This window comes from Sinocyclocheilus rhinocerous, unplaced genomic scaffold, assembly GCF_001515625.1.
Source record: "Sinocyclocheilus rhinocerous isolate Xijiao unplaced genomic scaffold, SAMN03320098_v1.1 scaffold693, whole genome shotgun sequence".
NCBI classification, from domain to species: domain Eukaryota; kingdom Metazoa; phylum Chordata; class Actinopteri; order Cypriniformes; family Cyprinidae; genus Sinocyclocheilus; species Sinocyclocheilus rhinocerous.
Window position 1 is genome coordinate 199,272 of NW_015654933.1, and position 23,361 is coordinate 222,632.

Genomic DNA, 23,361 nt, shown 5'->3' on the forward strand with positions numbered 1-23,361 from the left:
GACACATTTTACCTTCCACAAACATTCCTCTAGACCTCACACACACACACACACACACACACACAGGGTTGCTGCAATCTGTGTTTGTGCTGCAGATGGTTCATTCACTCAGAGTGTTTATGAAAGATATAGTATTGCAGGTCAACACTGCAGATATAACAGATGCTGAGTGCGTAGGAAAAAAAGTATTGAAATGTCATGTTTTGTTTATGCGCACTGAATCATTCTGTTTGAGTCTGTGTTCAGTGTTTTCTCATGTAGACTGTGTTAAATGGTTAATGATAATGAATCGTAATTCCCTCACAGACTCTCCGTGTGTTTGAGGCGAGCGGGGGCGCTGCTCGAGCGTGTTTCTGTGTTTGTTTGGGAACTTCGATCCGAACTCGAGACGAACCTCAAGAAACTACATTCGCTCTCGCAAATCAGAATGCCGCGAATATTAAACGCATTTAACGCTCTTGTGAGGCGAGACTTCAGGAGAAAAACACTGCGCGATTCTGCACGGAGCTTCGCGACAGATGACGGGTGAGAAATCTGAGACAGAGCTGAGAAAATATGAATTATGTCTGATAGACTTGACAATTATGAGCTGTGTGTGAGAAATATGTGAGATAGAGCTGAGAAAATATGAATTATACCTGATAGACTTGACAATTATGAGCTGTATGTGAGAAATATGTGAGATAGAGCTGAGAAAATATGAATTATACCTGATAGACTTGACAATTATGAGCTGTATGTGAGAAATATGTGAGATAGAGCTGAGAAAATATGAATTATACCTGATAGACTTGACAATTATGAGCTGTATGTGAGAAATATGTGAGATAGAGCTGAGAAAATATGAATTATACCTGATAGACTTGACAATTATGAGCTGTATGTGAGAAATATGTGAGATAGAGCTGAGAAAATATGAATTATACCTGATAGACTTGACAATTATGAGCTGTATGTGAGAAATATGTGAGATAGAGCTGAGAAAATATGAATTATACCTGATAGACTTGACAATTATGAGCTGTATGTGAGAAATATGTGAGATAGAGCTGAGAAAATATGAATTATACCTGATAGACTTGACAATTATGAGCTGTATGTGAGAAATATGTGAGATAGAGCTGAGAAAATATGAATTATACCTGATAGACTTGACAATTATGAGCTGTATGTGAGAAATATGTGAGATAGAGCTGAGAAAATATGAATTATACCTGATAGACTTGACAATTATGAGCTGTATGTGAGAAATATGTGAGATAGAGCTGAGAAAATATGAATTATACCTGATAGACTTGACAATTATGAGCTGTATGTGAGAAATATGTGAGATAGAGCTGAGAAAATATGAATTATACCTGATAGACTTGACAATTATGAGCTGTATGTGAGAAATATGTGAGATAGAGCTGAGAAAATATGAATTATACCTGATAGACTTGACAATTATGAGCTGTATGTGAGAAATATGTGAGATAGAGCTGAGAAAATATGAATTATACCTGATAGACTTGACAATTATGAGCTGTATGTGAGAAATATGTGAGATAGAGCTGAGAAAATATGAATTATACCTGATAGACTTGACAATTATGAGCTGTATGTGAGAAATATGTGAGATAGAGCTGAGAAAATATGAATTATACCTGATAGACTTGACAATTATGAGCTGTATGTGAGAAATATGTGAGATAGAGCTGAGAAAATATGAATTATACCTGATAGACTTGACAATTATGAGCTGTATGTGAGAAATATGTGAGATAGAGCTGAGAAAATATGAATTATACCTGATAGACTTGACAATTATGAGCTGTATGTGAGAAATATGTGAGATAGAGCTGAGAAAATATGAATTATACCTGATAGACTTGACAATTATGAGCTGTATGTGAGAAATATGTGAGATAGAGCTGAGAAAATATGAATTATACCTGATAGACTTGACAATTATGAGCTGTATGTGAGAAATATGTGAGATAGAGCTGAGAAAATATGAATTATACCTGATAGACTTGACAATTATGAGCTGTATGTGAGAAATATGTGAGATAGAGCTGAGAAAATATGAATTATACCTGATAGACTTGACAATTATGAGCTGTATGTGAGAAATATGTGAGATAGAGCTGAGAAAATATGAATTATACCTGATAGACTTGACAATTATGAGCTGTATGTGAGAAATATGTGAGATAGAGCTGAGAAAATATGAATTATACCTGATAGACTTGACAATTATGAGCTGTATGTGAGAAATATGTGAGATAGAGCTGAGAAAATATGAATTATACCTGATAGACTTGACAATTATGAGCTGTATGTGAGAAATATGTGAGATAGAGCTGAGAAAATATGAATTATACCTGATAGACTTGACAATTATGAGCTGTATGTGAGAAATATGTGAGATAGAGCTGAGAAAATATGAATTATACCTGATAGACTTGACAATTATGAGCTGTATGTGAGAAATATGTGAGATAGAGCTGAGAAAATATGAATTATACCTGATAGACTTGACAATTATGAGCTGTATGTGAGAAATATGTGAGATAGAGCTGAGAAAATATGAATTATACCTGATAGACTTGACAATTATGAGCTGTATGTGAGAAATATGTGAGATAGAGCTGAGAAAATATGAATTATACCTGATAGACTTGACAATTATGAGCTGTATGTGAGAAATATGTGAGATAGAGCTGAGAAAATATGAATTATACCTGATAGACTTGACAATTATGAGCTGTATGTGAGAAATATGTGAGATAGAGCTGAGAAAATATGAATTATACCTGATAGACTTGACAATTATGAGCTGTATGTGAGAAATATGTGAGATAGAGCTGAGAAAATATGAATTATACCTGATAGACTTGACAATTATGAGCTGTATGTGAGAAATATGTGAGATAGAGCTGAGAAAATATGAATTATACCTGATAGACTTGACAATTATGAGCTGTATGTGAGAAATATGTGAGATAGAGCTGAGAAAATATGAATTATACCTGATAGACTTGACAATTATGAGCTGTATGTGAGAAATATGTGAGATAGAGCTGAGAAAATATGAATTATACCTGATAGACTTGACAATTATGAGCTGTATGTGAGAAATATGTGAGATAGAGCTGAGAAAATATGAATTATACCTGATAGACTTGACAATTATGAGCTGTATGTGAGAAATATGTGAGATAGAGCTGAGAAAATATGAATTATACCTGATAGACTTGACAATTATGAGCTGTATGTGAGAAATATGTGAGATAGAGCTGAGAAAATATGAATTATACCTGATAGACTTGACAATTATGAGCTGTATGTGAGAAATATGTGAGATAGAGCTGAGAAAATATGAATTATACCTGATAGACTTGACAATTATGAGCTGTATGTGAGAAATATGTGAGATAGAGCTGAGAAAATATGAATTATACCTGATAGACTTGACAATTATGAGCTGTATGTGAGAAATATGTGAGATAGAGCTGAGAAAATATGAATTATACCTGATAGACTTGACAATTATGAGCTGTATGTGAGAAATATGTGAGATAGAGCTGAGAAAATATGAATTATACCTGATAGACTTGACAATTATGAGCTGTATGTGAGAAATATGTGAGATAGAGCTGAGAAAATATGAATTATACCTGATAGACTTGACAATTATGAGCTGTATGTGAGAAATATGTGAGATAGAGCTGAGAAAATATGAATTATACCTGATAGACTTGACAATTATGAGCTGTATGTGAGAAATATGTGAGATAGAGCTGAGAAAATATGAATTATACCTGATAGACTTGACAATTATGAGCTGTATGTGAGAAATATGTGAGATAGAGCTGAGAAAATATGAATTATACCTGATAGACTTGACAATTATGAGCTGTATGTGAGAAATATGTGAGATAGAGCTGAGAAAATATGAATTATATCTCATAGATTTGACAATTATGAGCTGTTTGTGAGAAATATGTGAGATAGACTTGATTATGAAAATATGAGGTATACCTGACAAATGAGGACATTATATCTGATATACTTGACAATTATGAGATGTATCTGAGAGAATATGAGACACATCTGACAGATCTTGCAAACATTAGGGGAATGCATGGGAAAATACAGCCTAATGGATTTAATACTTTAATAATCACAATATCCGATTCTGCAGAAATGTGTGATTGTGCAGCACCTGTGATTCAGCGATCATATCGGATCATATTCTGATGATCTGTGACGCTGTGTGTGTGTTCTGGTTCTCAGAGACGGATCGGCCGGGGTTCTGGCGAAGCGTCTGAAGGATTCGGCGGAGACGGTGGTCATCGGCGGCGGGTGTGTCGGGGTCAGTCTGGCGTATCATCTGGCCAAAGCCGGACAGAAAGACGTGGTGCTGCTGGAAAAGTCTGAGCTGACGGCCGGATCCACATGGCACGCGGTACGCACACGGGTCAGGGGTCAGAGGTCATCAGGAATCTAGATGTGGTGTAGTATTTTAGAAAACACTCCTGGCTGCAACAAACCACATAAACCTCTAAATGATGAAAGCCATTGAATAGTTACTCTGGGTTTTTTTATCATAAGGAGTTTGATGTAACTGTAACAGATGTGGGTTCACTCAGAAGTAGGGCTAGGTTTTGACACAAATTTCACGATTCGATTCGATTCTAATTCACAAGCTTGCGATTCGATTCGATTCAATTCAATTCGATATCGATTATTTTGGATATATATCAGGTACAGTACATGCCAAATTTTCTCAAGAAAAAAAATCTCTCAACTAATGCTGTAAAATATACACAAGAGTCAGTTGGTACTACATTACTATAAAATTGAAAGTTAAAATTGACTGATTTGTTAAAATTTAATTTAATGAAGTTTAAAATAATAAAGTTACAATTACATAATAATATTTTTACTTTGATTAATGTTTTTGAAATATAAACATAATGGTGGCTGTCATAAAAACGTGATGGATTTATTCAAACATAAATTAAACATTGAAGAACAGTAAAAATTAAAAATGAGAGTCGATTAATATCGAAATATCTATATTTTTTACCCAGCCCTACTCAGAAGTCGTCTTGATAAATGCTCATAAAATACAGATTGTTTCAAAGCAGCTTCACAGAGATAAACAGGAAAATACAGAATCAGTGATGTGATAAAATACGAGACAAATTCAGCTGTAAAGCAGCTTTAAAAAGACAATGTCAATATTCAGATCAGTTCAGTAACTGTGTAACGTTTATAAATTCTCAAACAAATAAAATTTCAATTATAAAGCAGCTCTAGAAAGACAGTGATGTCATTATTCAGATTAGTTCAGTCGTCCAAGTGCCGCTGCTCCATCTGTTTGAATGAGCAAAACTGTAAAAATAAAAGCATTTTCTGGCAAGTCAGCAATAGAATGTGGTTTCAAAAATGGAGATTCTATTGTTGAAATCAGATTAGAACTGTACATCTAGAACCGGATCAGCCTGAAGATTTCTGTGTGTTCTAGAATAAACAAACTCATATTAAGTGTTTGATTTCTATACTCCGTCTGCTCCTCTCAAACTGACTCGTCTGACCAAACCTTTAAGCCACTGTTAGTAATTAACCAGTATGACGGCTGTTCTGTCCATGGTTTTCTGCTGTAAGAAATTAAAAATCTTCCTGTAGCTTAGTAAGTAGATCATGGCGCTTGCAGTGCCGAAGTCATGGGTTTGATTCTCAGTGAATGCACGAACTGATAAATTGTACAGCTTGAATGCAATGTTTTAGTCACTTCTGATAAAAGCGTCTGCCAAATGCATGAATGTAAATGTAAAAAGCATGACAGCTGACAGTGAAAATGACTTGTTTTCAAGTCTCACTGGAGTATTTCAGGTTAAACAGGCTGAAATTTGACTTAAAATTATTGTCTGAGGTGATTGACGGTGTATGACAGAGGTTATGTTACTGTGTGCATGTGCATGAGTCTGAACGACGTGATGCTGACGCTGCTTTCATCCACAGGCAGGACTCACCACATACTATCATCCAGGCATTAATCTGAAGAAGATTCATTATTACAGCATTAAACTCTTCGAGCAGCTCGAGGCCGAGACGGGACAGGTGAGACACATCAATAAACATGTTTACTAGAGCTAGAGAGATTCATTGCAGGTGAGTTGCTCAGAATTTCGCTGTAATGAACTGCTGCAGCTCTGTGAGGCGTTTGCAGCTGCATTGAGTGTGTTGTGTGGTGTATTGATTGTGTGATTGTGGTGTGATTGTGTCGCAGGCCGTGGGCTTCCATCAGCCCGGCAGCATCAGACTGGCGTCCACTCCGGTCCGAGTCGACGAGCTCAAATATCAGATGACCAGAACACACTGGCACCCGACGCCACAGTTCCTCATCGGCCCCGAGAAGATCCAGCAGCTCTTCCCTCTGCTCAACATGGACAAGGTACAAACACGTTCAGACGCCCGAGGATGATGTCCAGACTGACACACATACTGTGTTTTAATGATGATATTTAATGGTATTTTAACGTTGAATTATTGTCTTTTTTTTCTTGTTGAAAAGCATCAATAAAAAGTGTTAGTATTTTAAACATAAACACTATAAACATGTATTTTAGTTTCTGTCACTCCACAACAAATCCTTTACATTTAACGGTATACAGAACAGAACAGGAATGAAAATATGTGACCCTGGACCACAAAACAAAAAAGTCATAAGGGTCAATTCTTTGAAATTGAGATACATCATGAATGATGCATCATCAGCAGCATCAAGCTGAATAAATATGATTTCCATTGATGTATGGTTTGTTAGGATAGGACAATATTTGGCCGAGATACAACTATTTGAAAATCTGGAATCTGAGGGAGCAAATGCATATTACTAATCAAAAATTAAGCAACATTTCTTCATGGAATATGATCTTTACTTAATATCCTCATGATTTTTGGCATAAAAGAAAAATGGATAATTTTGACCCATACAATGTATTGTTGGCTATTGCTACAAATATACCTGTGCTACTTATGAATGGTTTTGTGCTCCAGGGTCACATATGTGCGTAAAACAAACATAAATTATAGTGTAAACAACGTTTATTTAAAGCATGTTTTTATCCCTCATTTGGCACAAATCCAAATGTTTGCACTGATGTTAGTTGCAATACATAAACTACTTTGGAATATAAGTCACAGCATGTTTCATATGATTAAAAAACTACTTATATTCTTGAAAATACATGTGTTAAATTCGGTGAGGACAGCAGAACATCTGTGTGTGGATACTGAAGCTGCTTGTCTCTGTGTGTCAGGTGTTGACGGGTCTTTATAATCCGGGTGACGGTCACATCGACCCGTATTCTCTGACGATGGCTCTGGCAGCGGGAGCGCGAATGTACGGCGCTCAGATCTATTATCCTGCTTCAGTCACAGGCCTCACACCGACCGCCGACGGCAGATGGGACGTCCAGACGCCACACGGAACCATCCGAGCCAATCGCATCGTCAATGCCACAGGTTCGGCCACACCCACACGACAGACCACACCCCCACATGATAGACCACACCTGTTTGTTAGGCCACACCCACATACGCTAGACCACACCCACACAATAGACTACACCTGTTTGTTAGGCCACACCCCCATGTTAAACCACATAACACATGTTAGACCATGCCCTCACATTATAGGCCACACCCACATCTTAGACTACACCTCTTTGTTAGGCCACACCCACATATGCTAGACCACACCCACATGATAGACCACACCCGTGTGTTAAACCACACCCCACGTGTTAGATCATGCACTCACAATATAGACCACACCCACATCTTAGAACACACCGCACATTTGTTAGATTACACCCTCACCTAACAGACCATGCCCCCAATATGTAAAAACCACACATGATAGACCACACCTGTTTGTTAGGCCACACCCCCACATGTTAAACCACATAACACATGTTAGATCACGCCCTTACATGATAGACCACACCCACATCTTATACCACACCCCATATATATGATAGACCACACCTCCACATGTTAGGTCACACCCACATGTGTTAGGCCACACCCCTCACTGCGGTCTGAGGAGCATCTGCTCCCCGTTTATATTTTAGAGCTGCAGCTGTCGTTTTCAGCGGGAAGTAGTAAAGAATAGACATTTCAAAGTAAGAGTCAGCCTTTATTATATTTAAAAGTCCCACATTCTGCATTAAATATTTTTTTCTGAATATTATGGTATTTTTGTGACGCAATAAACTGTATCTGGTATTTAATTCAAGGTAAACTCTTGTATCTTCTCTCTGGGCCACCAGTCACAGGAAGGAAAGACTAAGAACGTGATTTATCATATTCAATTTATAGATTGTACTAATCTGACAGAATTTTGACATGGGTCCAGATCTTTCTGCAGGATTTGTTGTAATATTTTGTGCTGACGTTCTTATGGGAATGTGCTGAAGCAGCTTTGATAAGATGATCAGACACACATTGCACAGTCACACGGACCTAAAAGCCGATCGCTGACCTCTGACCTCTCCTATAGCAAACACACCTGATTGCGTCCCATAATCCGTCTCTGCTGCTGTTTTCATCCTGTGTCTCTGAAACGAGTGTGCTGAAGGTCATGTGCTCCTGATCCAGAGGTCAGATGCAGTCAACTCTGCTTCCTTTTCCTGTTTTCTCTGCTTGTGTGAGTCTGTTTAAACATGAGATCTGACTGAGAATGTTTCTGTGAACTGAATTGAGTAATAAAGAAGCAGAGTCAGATCTGAGTGTGTGTGTTTGTGTTTGTTTAGCTGATTTTGTGTTTGTTTAGCTGATTTTGGTCCAGATTTAATGCTTTTGGGGTTTTGGCCTTCTGCCCCGCTCACATGACCAGCCAATCAGCTCTCGCCAACAGTTCATCTCTCAGCCAATCATCAGAGGTCTCTCTCACACGCCTCAACTCAACCAGTTCTCACCAGAACTCTTCATTCGTTTTTTTCCCTCAAGCTGACCGAACAAAACTCTGACTTCAGTTATTTCTGTCAAGGAAGCCCATCAACTTCAGTGACTGACTCAGATATATTCTATTCTATTCTATTCAGTTTTATACTTTTCTTTAATATTATAATCTATTCTATTCTGTTTTATTCTGTACTATTCTATTCTGTTATCTATTCGCTTATAGTCTATTCTATATTGTTCTAATTTGTTCTATTTTATTCTAATCTATATTATGCTAATCAGTTCTATTCTATACTATTCTATTATGTTCTCTACTGTTGTTCTCATCTATTCTACTCTTTTCTATTCTATTCTAGTAAGTTCTACTCTGTTCTATACTTTTCTTTAATATAATCTATTCTATTTTATTCTGTACTATTTTATTCTATTCTATACTGTTATCTATTCACTTATAGTCTATTCTATATTATTCTAATTTGTTCTATTTGATTAAATTCTATATAATGCCAATGGGCTCTATTCTATTCTATACTATTCAATTGTGTTCTATACTGTTGTTCTAATCTATTCTACTCTTTTCTGTTCTATTCTAGTAGGTTCTACTCTGTTCTGTTCTATACTTTTCTTTAATATAATAATCTATTCTATTCTGTTTTATTCTGTACTATTCTATTCTATACTGTTATCTATTCGCTTATAGTCTATTCTATATTGTTCTATTTTATTCTAATCTATATTATGCTAATCAGTTCTATTCTATACTATTCTATTATGTTCTCTACTGTTGTTCTAATCTATTCTGCTCTTTTCTATTCTATTCTAGTAGGTTCTACTCTGTTCTGTTCTATACTTTTCTTTAATATAATCTATTCTATTCTGTTTTATTCTGTACTATTCTATTCTATACTGTTATCTATTCACTTATAGTCTATTCTATATTATTCTAATTTGTTCTATTTTATTCTAATCTATATTATGCTAATCAGTTCTATTCTATACTATTCTATTATGTTCTCTACTGTTGTTCTAATCTATTCTGCTCTTTTCTATTCTATTCTAGTAGGTTCTACTCTGTTCTGTTCTATACTTTTCTTTAATATAATCTATTCTATTCTGTTTTATTCTGTACTATTCTATTCTATACTGTTATCTATTCACTTATAGTCTATTCTATATTATTCTAATTTGTTCTATTTTATTCTAATCTATATTATGCTAATCAGTTCTATTCTATACTATTCTATTATGTTCTCTACTGTTGTTCTAATCTATTCTGCTCTTTTCTATTCTATTCTAGTAGGTTCTACTCTGTTCTGTTCTATACTTTTCTTTAATATAATCTATTCTATTCTGTTTTATTCTGTACTATTCTATTCTATACTGTTATCTATTCACTTATAGTCTATTCTATATTATTCTAATTTGTTCTATTTTATTCTAATCTATATTATGCTAATCAGTTCTATTCTATACTATTCTATTATGTTCTCTACTGTTGTTCTAATCTATTCTGCTCTTTTCTATTCTATTCTAGTAGGTTCTACTCTGTTCTGTTCTATACTTTTCTTTAATATAATCTATTCTATTCTGTTTTATTCTGTACTATTCTATTCTATACTGTTATCTATTCACTTATAGTCTATTCTATATTATTCTAATTTGTTCTATTTTATAAAATTCTATATAATGCCAATAGGCTCTATTCTATACTATTCAGTTCTATACTGTTGTTCTAATCTATTCTACTCTATTCTATTCTAGTAGGTTCTACTCTATTCTATTCAGTTATATTCTATTTTATTCTATTCTATTCAGTTCTATTTGGCTGTATTCAGAGAAATAGAGAGTATGAGCTGTTCGTTTGTCTCTCTCCTTGTGTTTGATTCAGTTTTTTCAGTGATCCATTGAGGTTAAAAGCATTTTTAACGGTTTTGGCTGTAAACGATGAATTTACATGAAGGACTACCTGTTTTACATGCAAAAGTCAAGTCAAGTCAAGTCACCTTTATTTATATAGCGCTTTTAACAATACAGATTGTGTCAAAGCAACTGAACAGCATTAATTAGGAAAATAGTCAAGAACATCTTGCTGTTGGAGAATAAAAGACTGTTATTGAAGTGACAGTCTCTGAGATTAAGTCTTTATATCTCGTTTTTAAGTGAATGAATCCTGTTTTAACATGTTTAGGTGGAGTTTGCAGTTTATTGTCTCTCTTAGTGTCATTTCTGACTCTTGCTGTAGCATGATGTTTATGAAGGGAACTCACACTCATGCTTCAGCGATGACGTCACCAGGTTCTGTCGGGTCAGAGCCACAGGTCTGGAATCAGTCAAACACACCAGGAGGTCAAAGGTCAGAGCTCACGGAATGCTTGCAGGAGGATCCAGTTACTGTGAACCCTGCCGACCTACAAACATGCCGTGAGCCGTGATTGGTGCCTCAAAAAACACCTCGACCAATCAGACGACATCTCACAGCACTACAGATGTGTGTGTTTGTTGCTCTGGCTGAACTAGTTCTGACACACACACACACACACACACACACACACACAGACAGCATAATTCAACAGACCAAATGAACACACTAAACAATGCTTTATTAAAAATGTCAAAATGCAAAAGGTGTGTTGGGGTTAGAAAATATCATTAGCTCAGTGTGTGTGTGTGTGTGTGTGTGTTGGGCTGCTGGAGGTTATTTCAGACTGATGGATCATGTTCTGTGTGATTATTTCAGGACATCTGCAGTGTTTGTGTGTCTCCTTTGCTCAGGAGTTCTTCTTAAAGGAACAGTTCACTTAAAAATAAAAATCTGCTGTAAATATTCTCACCTTCAGACCATCCGAGATTAGGATGAGTTTGTTTCTTCATCAGGTTTGTAGAATTGTCACCTGTAGCTTGTTTATTGAAGATTTATGAACTCGTATTTTAGTTAAAAGCGTCTTAATGCTGGATTAGTTTCAGCTTTTGTCTTCTCGGCCTGCTGTTCGGACCCTACGAGAAGGAGGAGAAGATGAAGCTGCAGGACTCGTGGATCAGAGACGGAGTTCCTCCAGGTCAGCACACGATCACAGAGAGCAGAGCACAGTGAAAGCACAGCACAGTCTGAGGCCAGCCAAACGCACAAGCACTCTTCTTCATGAGCATTTGAGTGTGCGGATAAAAACTAGAGTAGAGCGCCATCTGCTGTTAAAATCTAAGCTCAGAATCGATTCCAGAGAGAATAGCGATGCATTCGGAAGATCTCAGAATCCATCCACGAATCAATTCTGCATCTGATTTATTGTCACAGTCCTAGTCAGAAATAATCAGGTGTGTGTCGCAGGTTTCGGTAAGGAGCTGTTTGAGTCTGATCTGGACCGGATCATGGATCACGTGGAGAGGGCTATTGAGATGGTGCCGGTTCTGAAGAACGCTGACATCATCAACATCGTGTCCGGACCGATCACATACACACCTGACCTGCTGCCCATGATCGGACCGCACCAGGGAGCCAGAAACTACTGGACCGCCATCGGCTTCGGGTGAACACACACACACACACACACACACACACACACATATATACACACACACACACACACACACTCACCCTCACACAACACTCACACATACACACTCACACACACACACACACACACACACACATATATACAGTGCATTCAGTTCAATGTTGATTCAGTTCAGTTCAATAACTGTGATTTTGTTCAATATGACTCAATTCAATAACTGATTCAGTTCAATAAGGCAAGGTAAGGCAAGTTTATTTATACTGTATAGCACATTCATATGCTATATGCTATACCAGTGTGTTAGTATTCATACACATTGGTAATTCAAAGTGTTTTACATAAAAGGAATTAAAATAATCATAAAAAATAATCACAACAATAAAAACAAGGAATTTACAAACTTTTAAAATTAATTTAAAATGAATTAAAACAGTTAAGAATAGAAAATGTTTATACATAAAATAACAATAACTGTGATTCGGTTCAACACGATTCAGTTAAAAAACTGTAATTCAGTTCAATAACTGTTTCAATTCAATATGGTTCAGTTCAGTAAATGTGATTGCTGGTTCTACAACTCAGATGTGAATTTTTTAACTTTTGTGCTTTAAAAATGTAAGTTTTTTCATAAAGACTACAAATACATACTTATTTCATTTTGCTTTTTAATCAAAAACACTGAATTATCATGAATCATTGACCAGATTGATTAATGAATATAGATATGTACAGGTGATGAATTAGAATTATTTTAGAATTATAAATTTTTTGAATTAAACAGATTATAGAATACACATGTACAAATTATAGGATTATATTTTATTATAGAATTCGATTTATGCAGATTTTAGAATGCATATCTTAAGATGACAGAATTATACTTTATTACAGAATTAAATTTATGATTATAAAGATTATAGAATAAATAAATACAATTAGATTATAAATAAAATCAGATTATAGAATTAGAATTAGATTATAGAATTATAGAATTAATAAATAATAAAATATATATAAATTATAAAATGTATATATATATATATATATATATAATTTATTATTTATTAATTATAGTTATTATACAGATTATAGAAGACGCACATATTTCCTATTGTAACACATGAAAGGTAAATAATTGCTTCCACACATCATACCGTGGTGATGATTGACAGGTACGGTATCATTCACTCTGGAGGAGTGGGGAAGTTTCTGAGCGACTGGATCGTGAGCGGTGAACCTCCGTATGATCTGATCGAGTGCGACCCCAACCGCTACGCTCACTGGACCAGCGTCCCGTACCTGTGCGCCAAAGCCAGAGAGTCCTACGGCTTCAACAACGTCGGTGAGTGGCGTGACAGGAGGCGCGTGTGGACGCAAGAAAGAGCAGAGGTTGCGTTAGACTTTAGCTGCATCCCAAATGACGCACTATACACTATGTACTTACGCACTATGTACTCAACCATGTAGTGTATGAATTATATAAGGTTATTATGTCATTCATAATCGGAGTCTGATAGCCCCTCCCCCTTCGGTACGTAATTAAAGCTGCGACAGTGAAGTGCATGAAGTGTCCAACATTCCACACTTAGTTTTTTTTGGTTATTTAAGTGCACTTTTTATTTTTGGAATTTTCAGAGTGAATGCACTACTCGCACTATTCATACTACAAAACGTCATAGAATAGTGCATAAGTACGCGATTTGGGACGCACAGGGTTGTAAAAATTCCGTTATAATTTATTATTACTATTATAATATCACATTTAATTGCTTGTATTTTTGCTCACATTTTCATTTTTAATAATGAACCTACAGGACGAGCATGTATGTAGGCTTATGCATTTATTTATCGGAGTGTCTATTTGCATTAATCTCACCCAACAGTTCCAGTGGCATAGCTGGTAAAGCGAGTGCTTTTTAACGCAATCGACCCGAGTTCGAATCCGCCTTTTGGCTAACTTTTTCCCCTCGTTTTTTCAAATCTCGTATCACATTGGAAAAGCATTTATTTTCGATAAAAATGAAGGAAATAATCGAAAAGTTAAACAATTAAAGTATTGGGTAGGGTTATGGTGTAGGGAGGGCTTTATTGTCCCAAAAATGAGGCATTCATTTAATAACTTGAATTTAAATTATAATTTACACTCAATACGTTATTGTTGCATACCGTTTTATAATGTACTACAATACTGAGGTGCAGATAATTGCCACTATTTGCAATAAGTAGTATAAATAGCAGAAAATCCTGCTATTTTCACTTAGTGTAAATAGAATCCATTGCTATTTGCACTTAGAGCAAATAGCTGCTGCCTTTATTTATTTGTGAAGAGAACAGATGAACAGAGATTGTGCGTCACTTTTCATGTTCATCAACACACATCTCGCAGTGACAGCGAAGGCCACTAAAAACAAGAAAATATGCTAGAAACATAGATTTCTCGATTTTAATAGATTCTCATTTTTATGAACCAATATCGATTCTTAAATCCCAATCGATGCTGTTTTCAGTTGATGAATGAACTGTACATATATATAGTGCGCCTCCCATCCAATAAATTCAAATTCTATCAATTTTATTTGGAAATTCAAGCAATAAATACTGTTTAGGTGCTCTTTAATGTGGCGTGATCAGATCAAGCGAACTGATCATCTCTTTCGCTTTACTAGTGGATAATCGCAACATTTAATCGTTTGAAGTTAATAGTGTTCACCGTCTGTTTGATTACGTCATTAACTGCATGAATTTTACTGTACATTTCTGCCATATAGACATCAACTTGACATAGTCACCACTGATAAGCTACTACTAAATATAATGTAGAAACTTTAAAATAGAAACTTAAATTTTCCGTAGAGCTGCTTTGCAACGATTTGTATCGTGAGAAGCGCTATACAAATAAACTTGAATTGAATATTCACCTGTGCATAATCAAAGGCATAGCAAAAGACTGGTGACGGTTTTATTTTTGTTCTGGAGCTGATGATTCTGCTGCCACCAACTGGACAGGGTGGGAATTACAGTTATAAATTACAATAGATCTCCCTCAAAGTGACAGATGTGATGTGTGATGTGGACGATCTCTGCGCTCTGACTGGTTTCAGTGGGTTACCCGAAGGAGGAGCGCTTCGCGGGTCGCCCGACTAACCGGGTCAGCGGCGTCTATGAGCTGCTGAAGGACAGATGCTCCATGGGCTTCCACGCAGGATGGGAGCAGCCGCATTACTTCCACAAACCCGGAGACGACTCCGGATACAAGTGAGCATCAGAAAGCATTCACTAATGATGGAGATGAGATGAACACGCTTAACCTTCATCCTCCCCCTGAACGTTCTGAGGTGTGCAATTATTTTCAGGGAAACACACAGCAAACGTATTTGTATTTCCAGAGACAGACTCAGAGATAAATCATCTCTCTCTCTAATAACTTAGTTATTAGCTGCATTATTTTTCTAATAATTCAACGGCCCGGAGTCAATTGTTCCTTACTTAAACTAGCTGTTTTCTATGTGAATATGTGTTAAACTGTAATTTATTTCTGTGATGCGCAGCTGTATTTTCAGCATCATTACTCCAGTCTTCAGTGTCACATGATCTTCAGAAATCATTCTAATATGCTGATTTGCTGCTCAAGAAACATTTCTGATTATTATCAATGTTGAAAACAGTTGTGCTGCACGATATATTTGTGGAAACTGTGATACATTTTACTTTTCAGCATTCTTTGATGCATAGAAAGTTCAAAAGAACAGCATTTATTTGAAATAGACACCTTTTGCAACATTATAAATGTTTTTACTCTCACTTTTGATCAATTTAAAGCGTCTTAAATGAATAAAACTAATAATTTAAAAAAAAAAAAAAAATGTTACTGACCCCAAATGTTTTACATTAGTGTAAGTAATGCTATAATGAAGTGAAATGTGCTGCTCTGATTGGAGGATTGTGAGTGCGTGTCTCTCTCGGGTCCTGTGTGCAGACCCAGCTTCAGAAGGACTAACTGGTTCGGGCCGGTCGGCCGCGAGTGTAAACTGGTGATGGAGGGTGTGGGTGTGATTGACCTTTCACCTTTTGGGAAGATCATCGTGAAAGGAGAAGATTCACACCGGCTGCTCGACCGGCTGTTCGCCAACACACTGCCAAAGGTGAGAGAAACAGGACAAGACCACCACAGTAATATGTGCTACAGTATGTTTGAGTGAAATATTACAGACAACCTGATGATCTGGACCAGAGGTTTATGACAGCAGAATATGTGTGTGTGTGTGTGTGTGTGTGTGTGTGAGAGAGAGAGTGTGTGAGAGAGTGTGTGTGTGTGAGAGAGAGTGTGTGTGTGTGAGCGTGAGTGTGTGAGAGAGTGTGTATGTGTGTGTGTGAGTGAGAGAGTGTGTGTGTGTGTGTGCTGAATGCTGATTGAATCATGGTGATCTGTTTCTCAGGTGGGTCAAACCAACATTAGTCATATGCTGACCCCACGGGGGCGTGTCTACGCTGAGGTCACGGTTACCCAGACTGCACCTGGAGAGTTTCTGCTCATCACAGGCTCCGGATCAGAGCTGCACGATCTGCGGTGCGTCTCACACACACACACACACACACACACAACCACCCACCAGTAACTATTACTACAATCTTGAGAGCTGAAGGAGCCAGTGTGTGTAATGTGAGTAATCATACTCTAACCCACACACACACACACACGTGGCGCCCCCTTCTGGATGAAAGTGAATTGACCTGCAGCACTAACAGATGTAGCTGTGAATAAGTCAGTCTTCACTAGTGCTGGAGCTGAAGCCTGTTAAAGTTCAGCGTTTGAGCTCCAGGCACGAATGAGTTATCAGATCATGTGTGAAAACATCTCTAAACCAGCTACAACACATTAGCAGCTGCCTCAAACACCGCATCACATTTCCATCACAGTTTATTTCATCTGCTTACACACAAAATCTTCACTTGTGACACAGTTTCTGAAAGCTGACACTCAAACAGCAGAAGCACACACCAAATCTACAAAACCATTCACTAATTCTCAGCCTTTGACTCAGTTTTCAATTTCATAAAACACTTTTTGTAAAACACAACACACAATTCTCTGTAACACACACACATCTAACAGGAATTAATATTATGGCAAATGTGTTTGCTTTTGAGATGTGTTTGTGATATTTTTAATGCAGTGTTTCATTTTGCAAGAGATGTGAGGCTTTTTGTGTGTGTGATTCTTGGATGTGTGTGTGTTTCTGTGTGTCTCAGGTGGATCGAGCGCGAGGTGTGTGACGGTGGGTACGCTGTGAGTGTGTGTAATGTGACGGATGAGCTCGGTGTTCTGGGCGTCGCCGGGCCGAAGTCACGGGCGGTTCTTCAGAAGCTGACAGATGAAGACATGAGTGACACGGCCTTCAGATTCCTGCACTGCAGATCCATGCAGCTCGCCGGTGTTCCCCTCCGCGCCATACGCATATCCTACACAGGTGACGCTGACCGCTACACGCTAGTCATGCCAATCGACAGGACGCATGCAGATGAGCGGCTGTCCTCATACCCTTTTGTGTGTGTGTTTCTGTGTGTGTGTGTGTGTGTGTGTGTTTGTGTGTGTGTGTGTGTGTGTGTGTGTATCTCTGTGTATGTGTGTGTGTGTGTGTGTGTGTGTGTGTGTGTCTTTTGTTTTCAGATGAACTGCGACACGAATCCTTTAGAAGCCGGTTTGGACTATTTCATCAAACTCAGTAAGGTAATAATAAACAGCAGCAGTGTGTGTGAGTGAGATGTTGTTAGTGGTTTGGAGCTCTCTCTCTCTCTCTGGCAGCCTGCAGAGTTCATCGGTAAACAGGCTCTGCTGGAGATCAAGGCTCAGGGTTTGAGCCGGCGGCTGGCGTTCCTCACGCTGCACACAGACGACATCGACCCGGAGGGGAACGAGAGCGTCTGGCACGACGGAGAGGTGAAGCTAACACAACACAACGAGCTGTGTGTGAAAGATCTTATCAAATCAGCCCACACGAAAGAGTTTCAGTGTGTGTGTTACCAAAGAAACAAGAGATGTCAGCTCAGAGTGACTTCTGTTTCTGACGGAAGCTTGTTTCCGACACTGAATAAAAAATAAAAAAGGAATTTACTTTTTTTCCCTCACAATTCAAGTTTATATCTCATAATTCTGACTTTTTTTCTCTTAACTCTGAATTCAGAATTGCAAGATAGAATCTCAGAATTGTGAGAAAAGTTTTTTATTTTTTATTCCTTTGCAAAAAAAGCTTGTCACAATTCTCACTATTCTGATGTTTTCTCAAAATTGTGAGCTTATATCTTGCAATTCTGATTTTTAGTTTTTATCTCAGAATTCTGAGTTTATATTTCATAATTCTAACTTTTTTCTTTTTTTCTAAATTTATATCTCACAATTCTGACTTTTGTTTCTCAGAACTGCTTAAGAAAAAAGAAGTCCAAATTCTGAGACGATAAATTGGCTTTTTTTCCATGGTGGAAACAAGCTTGCAATTCTGACTTTTTCTTTCTCCTAATTGAGATATAAACTGAAATTGGTAATATGTGAGCCTGGAGCACAAAAGCAGTCATAAGCAGCACAGGTATATTTGTAGAAATAGCCAACAATACATTGTATGGGTCAAAATTATAAATGTTTCTTTTATGCCAAAAATCATCAGGATATTAAGTAAAGATCATGTTCCATTTGTTTGTTGTTGAAAATTAGTTTTAGCATTATGGAGTAGAAATCTACCCTCCATTGCTCGTCTAGTAGCATATTCATGTGACCAAACATTAGATTGTAATTGATTATACTGATCCAATGGAGTTTTAACCTCGCTGCCTTATTTTGTACCAACTGGAGTTTCCTCAAATCCTTTTTGTAGCATTGGCCCCAGTGTTGCCAGATTGGAAATGTCCAAGTATCGTACCAGAAGCTCAAAATTATCATATTTGGAAGAAAATTACCGTACACGAGTAAAAACGTACAGAATTCAGCTATTTATCTACTAGACTAGAACAACAACTTTTTGACACAACCTTCAAATTACCACAATAAATAAATAACTATGCTAGGGCCTTATGAAATACGTTTTATTTTTTCCCAAATTCCATTTTTTTTTAAAATTCCAAATTTAAATTTTTATGGATTCTGTTTTTTTTTCCATTTAAATTTTTCTGGACTCCTTTTTAAATGGTTAAAATTTAGAAATTACGCATTGTGTATTTTAATTTTTCTGGTTATCGAATGGGCATAACACATTAATTTAATTTATCTTTTAATTAATGAAAATTAAACAAATTTTTTTTTTTGGCAAACAAAGGGGATTTACAATTAAAATTAAAACATGGGATTGGCCCATATAATCTGACAATAGTCCGGCTGTGTGAAGAAGAGAGTGTCCAATATTATTTTCATTATATCAAACGTGAAATATTGTCTACATCTCCTTACAGCTACCACCCTTCCCATTCTCTTCACTGTGTTCTCAATATGCTTTGACCATCACAATTTATTATCCAGGGTGATACCCAATACTTTTGCTTCCTTAACTTGCTGGATAAGTGTTGTATTTATATATAATTTCAGCTCTGGTTTGGACCGTAGAGAATAATTAGACCCAAATATTTTACTCTTTGTTTTAGATGTAGGCTATTTAGTATCAACTTGTTTTCAAAAATCCACTTTTCTATACTCTCCAACTCTTCATTCAAAATAGCCATCAATTCAACCGACGTTTGTGCAGATGCATAAACTGTTGTATCGTCTGCATACATTGTTAATTTAGCACTTCTTAATACCAGATATAAATCATTTGTGAAAATAGAATACAAAAGTGGTCCTAAACCGCTCCCTTGTGGAACTCCACATTCAATTCCTCTTCTGTCTGAGTAACTTCCGTTAATAAAAAACTCTCTGTGATTTGTTATCCGAATAACCTTCCATCCAAGCAATTACTGATGGTCTAAATCTATAACTCTCCAATTTTTCCAAAAGAAGCTTATGATCAATAAGGTCAAATGCAGCTGTAAAATCTAATAAGACTGCTCCACATATCCTTTTTTTTTTATCCAACCCTCGATACCAATCATTTGTGCTAAAGCTGTACATGTGGAGTGTCCTTTTCTAAAAGCATGCTGATAATTTGATATCAGATTATTCTGTGACACATAATCCTGTATTTGACAATATACTGCCTTCTCTAGGATCTTACTTAACACTGGTAACACACTCAACGGGCTGCTATTAGAGCCACTAAATTGTATTTTTCTATCTTTAGTCAAAGGCATGATTTTAGCTTCCTTCCAGGCCTCTGGAAATACTGATTGCTTAAGACTCATATTAAAAATATGACGTATTGAACCAGACACATAATCTACAGCTAATCGGATCAGATTATCATGTATATTATCTATCCCTGGTTGTTTTTATAATATTGTTTCTTTTTCTTTTTATTAAGACCTGTGACATAATTTCTCAATTTACACTATTTCTGTCTATCTTGTTACACTACCAGTTTTTCTTGCTGTTCTGAAAGCCTCGTCTCTCTGAGCCATATAGTCCTTTAGTTCGCTATCAATCCAGGATGCTCTACAATCCTTGATTCTTAAAAACGACACCATTATTGGGCGAGGCCGACTCCAGATTTCATCCTGTACTTTAAGAGCTTTTCCAACTCGTTGAACTTTCTGTATACCGATGTTGAGTGGGTCCAAATCCAATTTATTCTTAAAAAGTCTGATCCCTTTTCGTTCTCAGCTTCAGGAATTCCATCATCCATCGTTTTCCCATCTATCACCAACATCGATTCCGCCAGTTTATGTATGTCGTCTTCATTTGATTTACAATTAGACGACAAACTTACACTTGATGCTTTTAAATTGTCCACCTCCTTTTGTGTAAATTGGAGGCTAACTTTCAACTCCTGCAGCTCTTTCCAAATAGCGTCCATTCTGTTTCCATAAAGGTGTACATACAAACCTTAAAGTTGCTTTCTTGTTGTTGCAACAGTTCTTTATAGAAGGCTTTCTGCTGCTCCATCAGTTCACCAAAGCACCTGTTCATGTGTGATGTACTGTCCAGAGTCTTTCTCTTTATCCTTACGACCAGCCGTGCTTTCCCACCGGCAACCGGTATACTTGTGCTGTGTTATACTTTACTTCACTCCGCTGTGCTTCAAATCGATCATTTAAGAAAACGGTTTATTTCTGTGTTTTGCAGTAAGCCGCGTTCTGTGATCTTTTGATCACAGAAAAGAAACAAAACGGTCATTTGTAATTTGCATTCACAGCGTGAAGCGGCAGCCAATCACGTGGGGAAAAAAAATTTTTTTTCATGAAGATATTTTGTAAACCTCCTACCGTAAATATATCAAAACTTAATGTTTGATTAGTAATATGCATTGCTAAGAACTTAATTTGGACAACTTTAAAGATGATTTTCTCAATATTTAGATTTTTTTGCACCCTCAGATTCTAGATTTTCAAATATTGTCCTATCCTAACAAACCATACATCAATGGAAAGCTCATTTATTCAGCTTTCAGATGATGCATAAATCTCAATTTCACAAAATTGACCCTTATGACTGGTTTTGTGCTCCAGGGTCACATATATGATCACCTCTTTTCCTTTAATTTAGTGTGTCACTCATATTACTTTTCTCATTTAATTTCATTTTAACTAATTTATTATTTTCTTCAATTTTAATTTTTTAATTTTTATTCTTAATTTTTATGAACTTTTTTTTTTTTTTTAATTTTTTTGAACTTTTTTTTTTTTTTTAATTTTTTTGAACTTTTTTTTTTTTTTTAATTTTTTTGAACTTTTTTTTTTTTTTTGTATAATTTCTCAAATATATATTTTTGTATTGTTCTGTAAAACCGTGTGTTGTCTGGAGGTGGTGGGGAACACGACGTCAGGGTCGTACAGCTACAGCACACAGCAGAGCCTGGCATTCTCTTACCTGCCCCTGCACCTGACTCACGCCGGTCAGACGGTGGAAGTGGAGCTTCTGGGTCAGAAATACCTGGCCACGGTCACTCCGGAGCCGCTGGTCCTCACAGAACCCGCCAGAACCCGCCTGCAGAAGAAGCAGCGCAGCGTCTGACCATCATGAGCTCAATCAGTTTCATCAAACACACTCAGAACAGGATATAAATCAGCTGTAAGCTACACATTGAGCTAAATGTGCCAGAATATGGAAATGTATAAGTTAAAAGTCTATGTTAAAAATCTTTTAAACTGAAAACTGTGAAGATTTGCTGCTGAAACATCATGTCTTAATGTCCAGCTTCTGTGAATTATTTCCAGTCATGTTGAACTCTGACAGTGTTTTAGACGTGTGTGTTCGTGAGGGATCAGATTAACTGACGAGTCTTACAAAGAGCCAGAGAAGAACCCTAATAAAGCACAATCTCAGTATTACAGATTCCAATAGAATTCTATAATAATGACCTGATTATTCCTGTATCTCTGTACTGTTTGTTTTCATTGCGAATAAACACACTCTGACAGCTTTAATCATATAAGTAAGTGTTTTAAAAGTGTAGATTCATATTTATATGTTGACAAACGTTTGTTTATCCTCCTGAGACCCTGCGTCCTCCTGGTATGAGGACAGTTTTAATCTGGATGTCCTGTAAACTAAAGGCTTTTCAGTTTTTCAAAGTTTCATCATGACCGCTCCCTCTGCTTGGTCTTCAAAGATGACTGACATTCATTTAGTGATCAAATGTAACACTCAGGGAAATATGATAATATTTTGTAATTATCATTTAAATCTGACTAATTTTTAAACTGTCTGTCATAAATCAACATCTCAGGAAAATGTTATGGGGTTTCAAATCAAAATATGACTTTCATACATGTCCTCAGATGAGGACACCGGGACTAAAAGCATGTT

General features: G+C 36.6%; 1 protein-coding gene across 1 annotated transcript; it reads left to right on the top strand.

The window, feature by feature from the left end:
- The first annotated feature begins 133 nt into the window (after positions 1 to 133).
- On the top strand, positions 134 to 22,973 carry LOC107717757 (dimethylglycine dehydrogenase, mitochondrial-like). Its single transcript, XM_016524592.1, has 15 exons — positions 134 to 525; positions 4,282 to 4,453; positions 6,016 to 6,114; positions 6,284 to 6,448; positions 7,317 to 7,750; positions 11,923 to 12,020; positions 12,290 to 12,488; positions 13,649 to 13,818; positions 15,578 to 15,731; positions 16,453 to 16,618; positions 16,913 to 17,043; positions 17,727 to 18,051; positions 18,145 to 18,204; positions 18,280 to 18,414; positions 22,357 to 22,973. Exons 1-15 carry the CDS (start codon positions 428 to 430, stop codon positions 22,564 to 22,566), a joined length of 2,616 nt encoding a protein of 871 aa, XP_016380078.1. The 5' UTR covers positions 134 to 427; the 3' UTR covers positions 22,567 to 22,973.
- The last annotated feature ends 388 nt before the right edge of the window (positions 22,974 to 23,361 follow it).

What these genes read in the sequence shown, in the direction of transcription:
- LOC107717757 (XM_016524592.1), top strand. Translation starts at nt 428, where the DNA reads ATGCCGCGAATATTAAACGCATTTAACGCTCTTGTGAGGCGAGACTTC. An exon ending in GGCCACACCCACATATGCTA is followed by an intron (nt 7,751 to 11,922) that starts GACCACACCCAC and finishes ATGCTGGATTAG; the next exon opens with TTTCAGCTTTTGTCTTCTCG. An exon ending in TCGCCAACACACTGCCAAAG is followed by an intron (nt 16,619 to 16,912) that starts GTGAGAGAAACA and finishes TCTGTTTCTCAG; the next exon opens with GTGGGTCAAACCAACATTAG.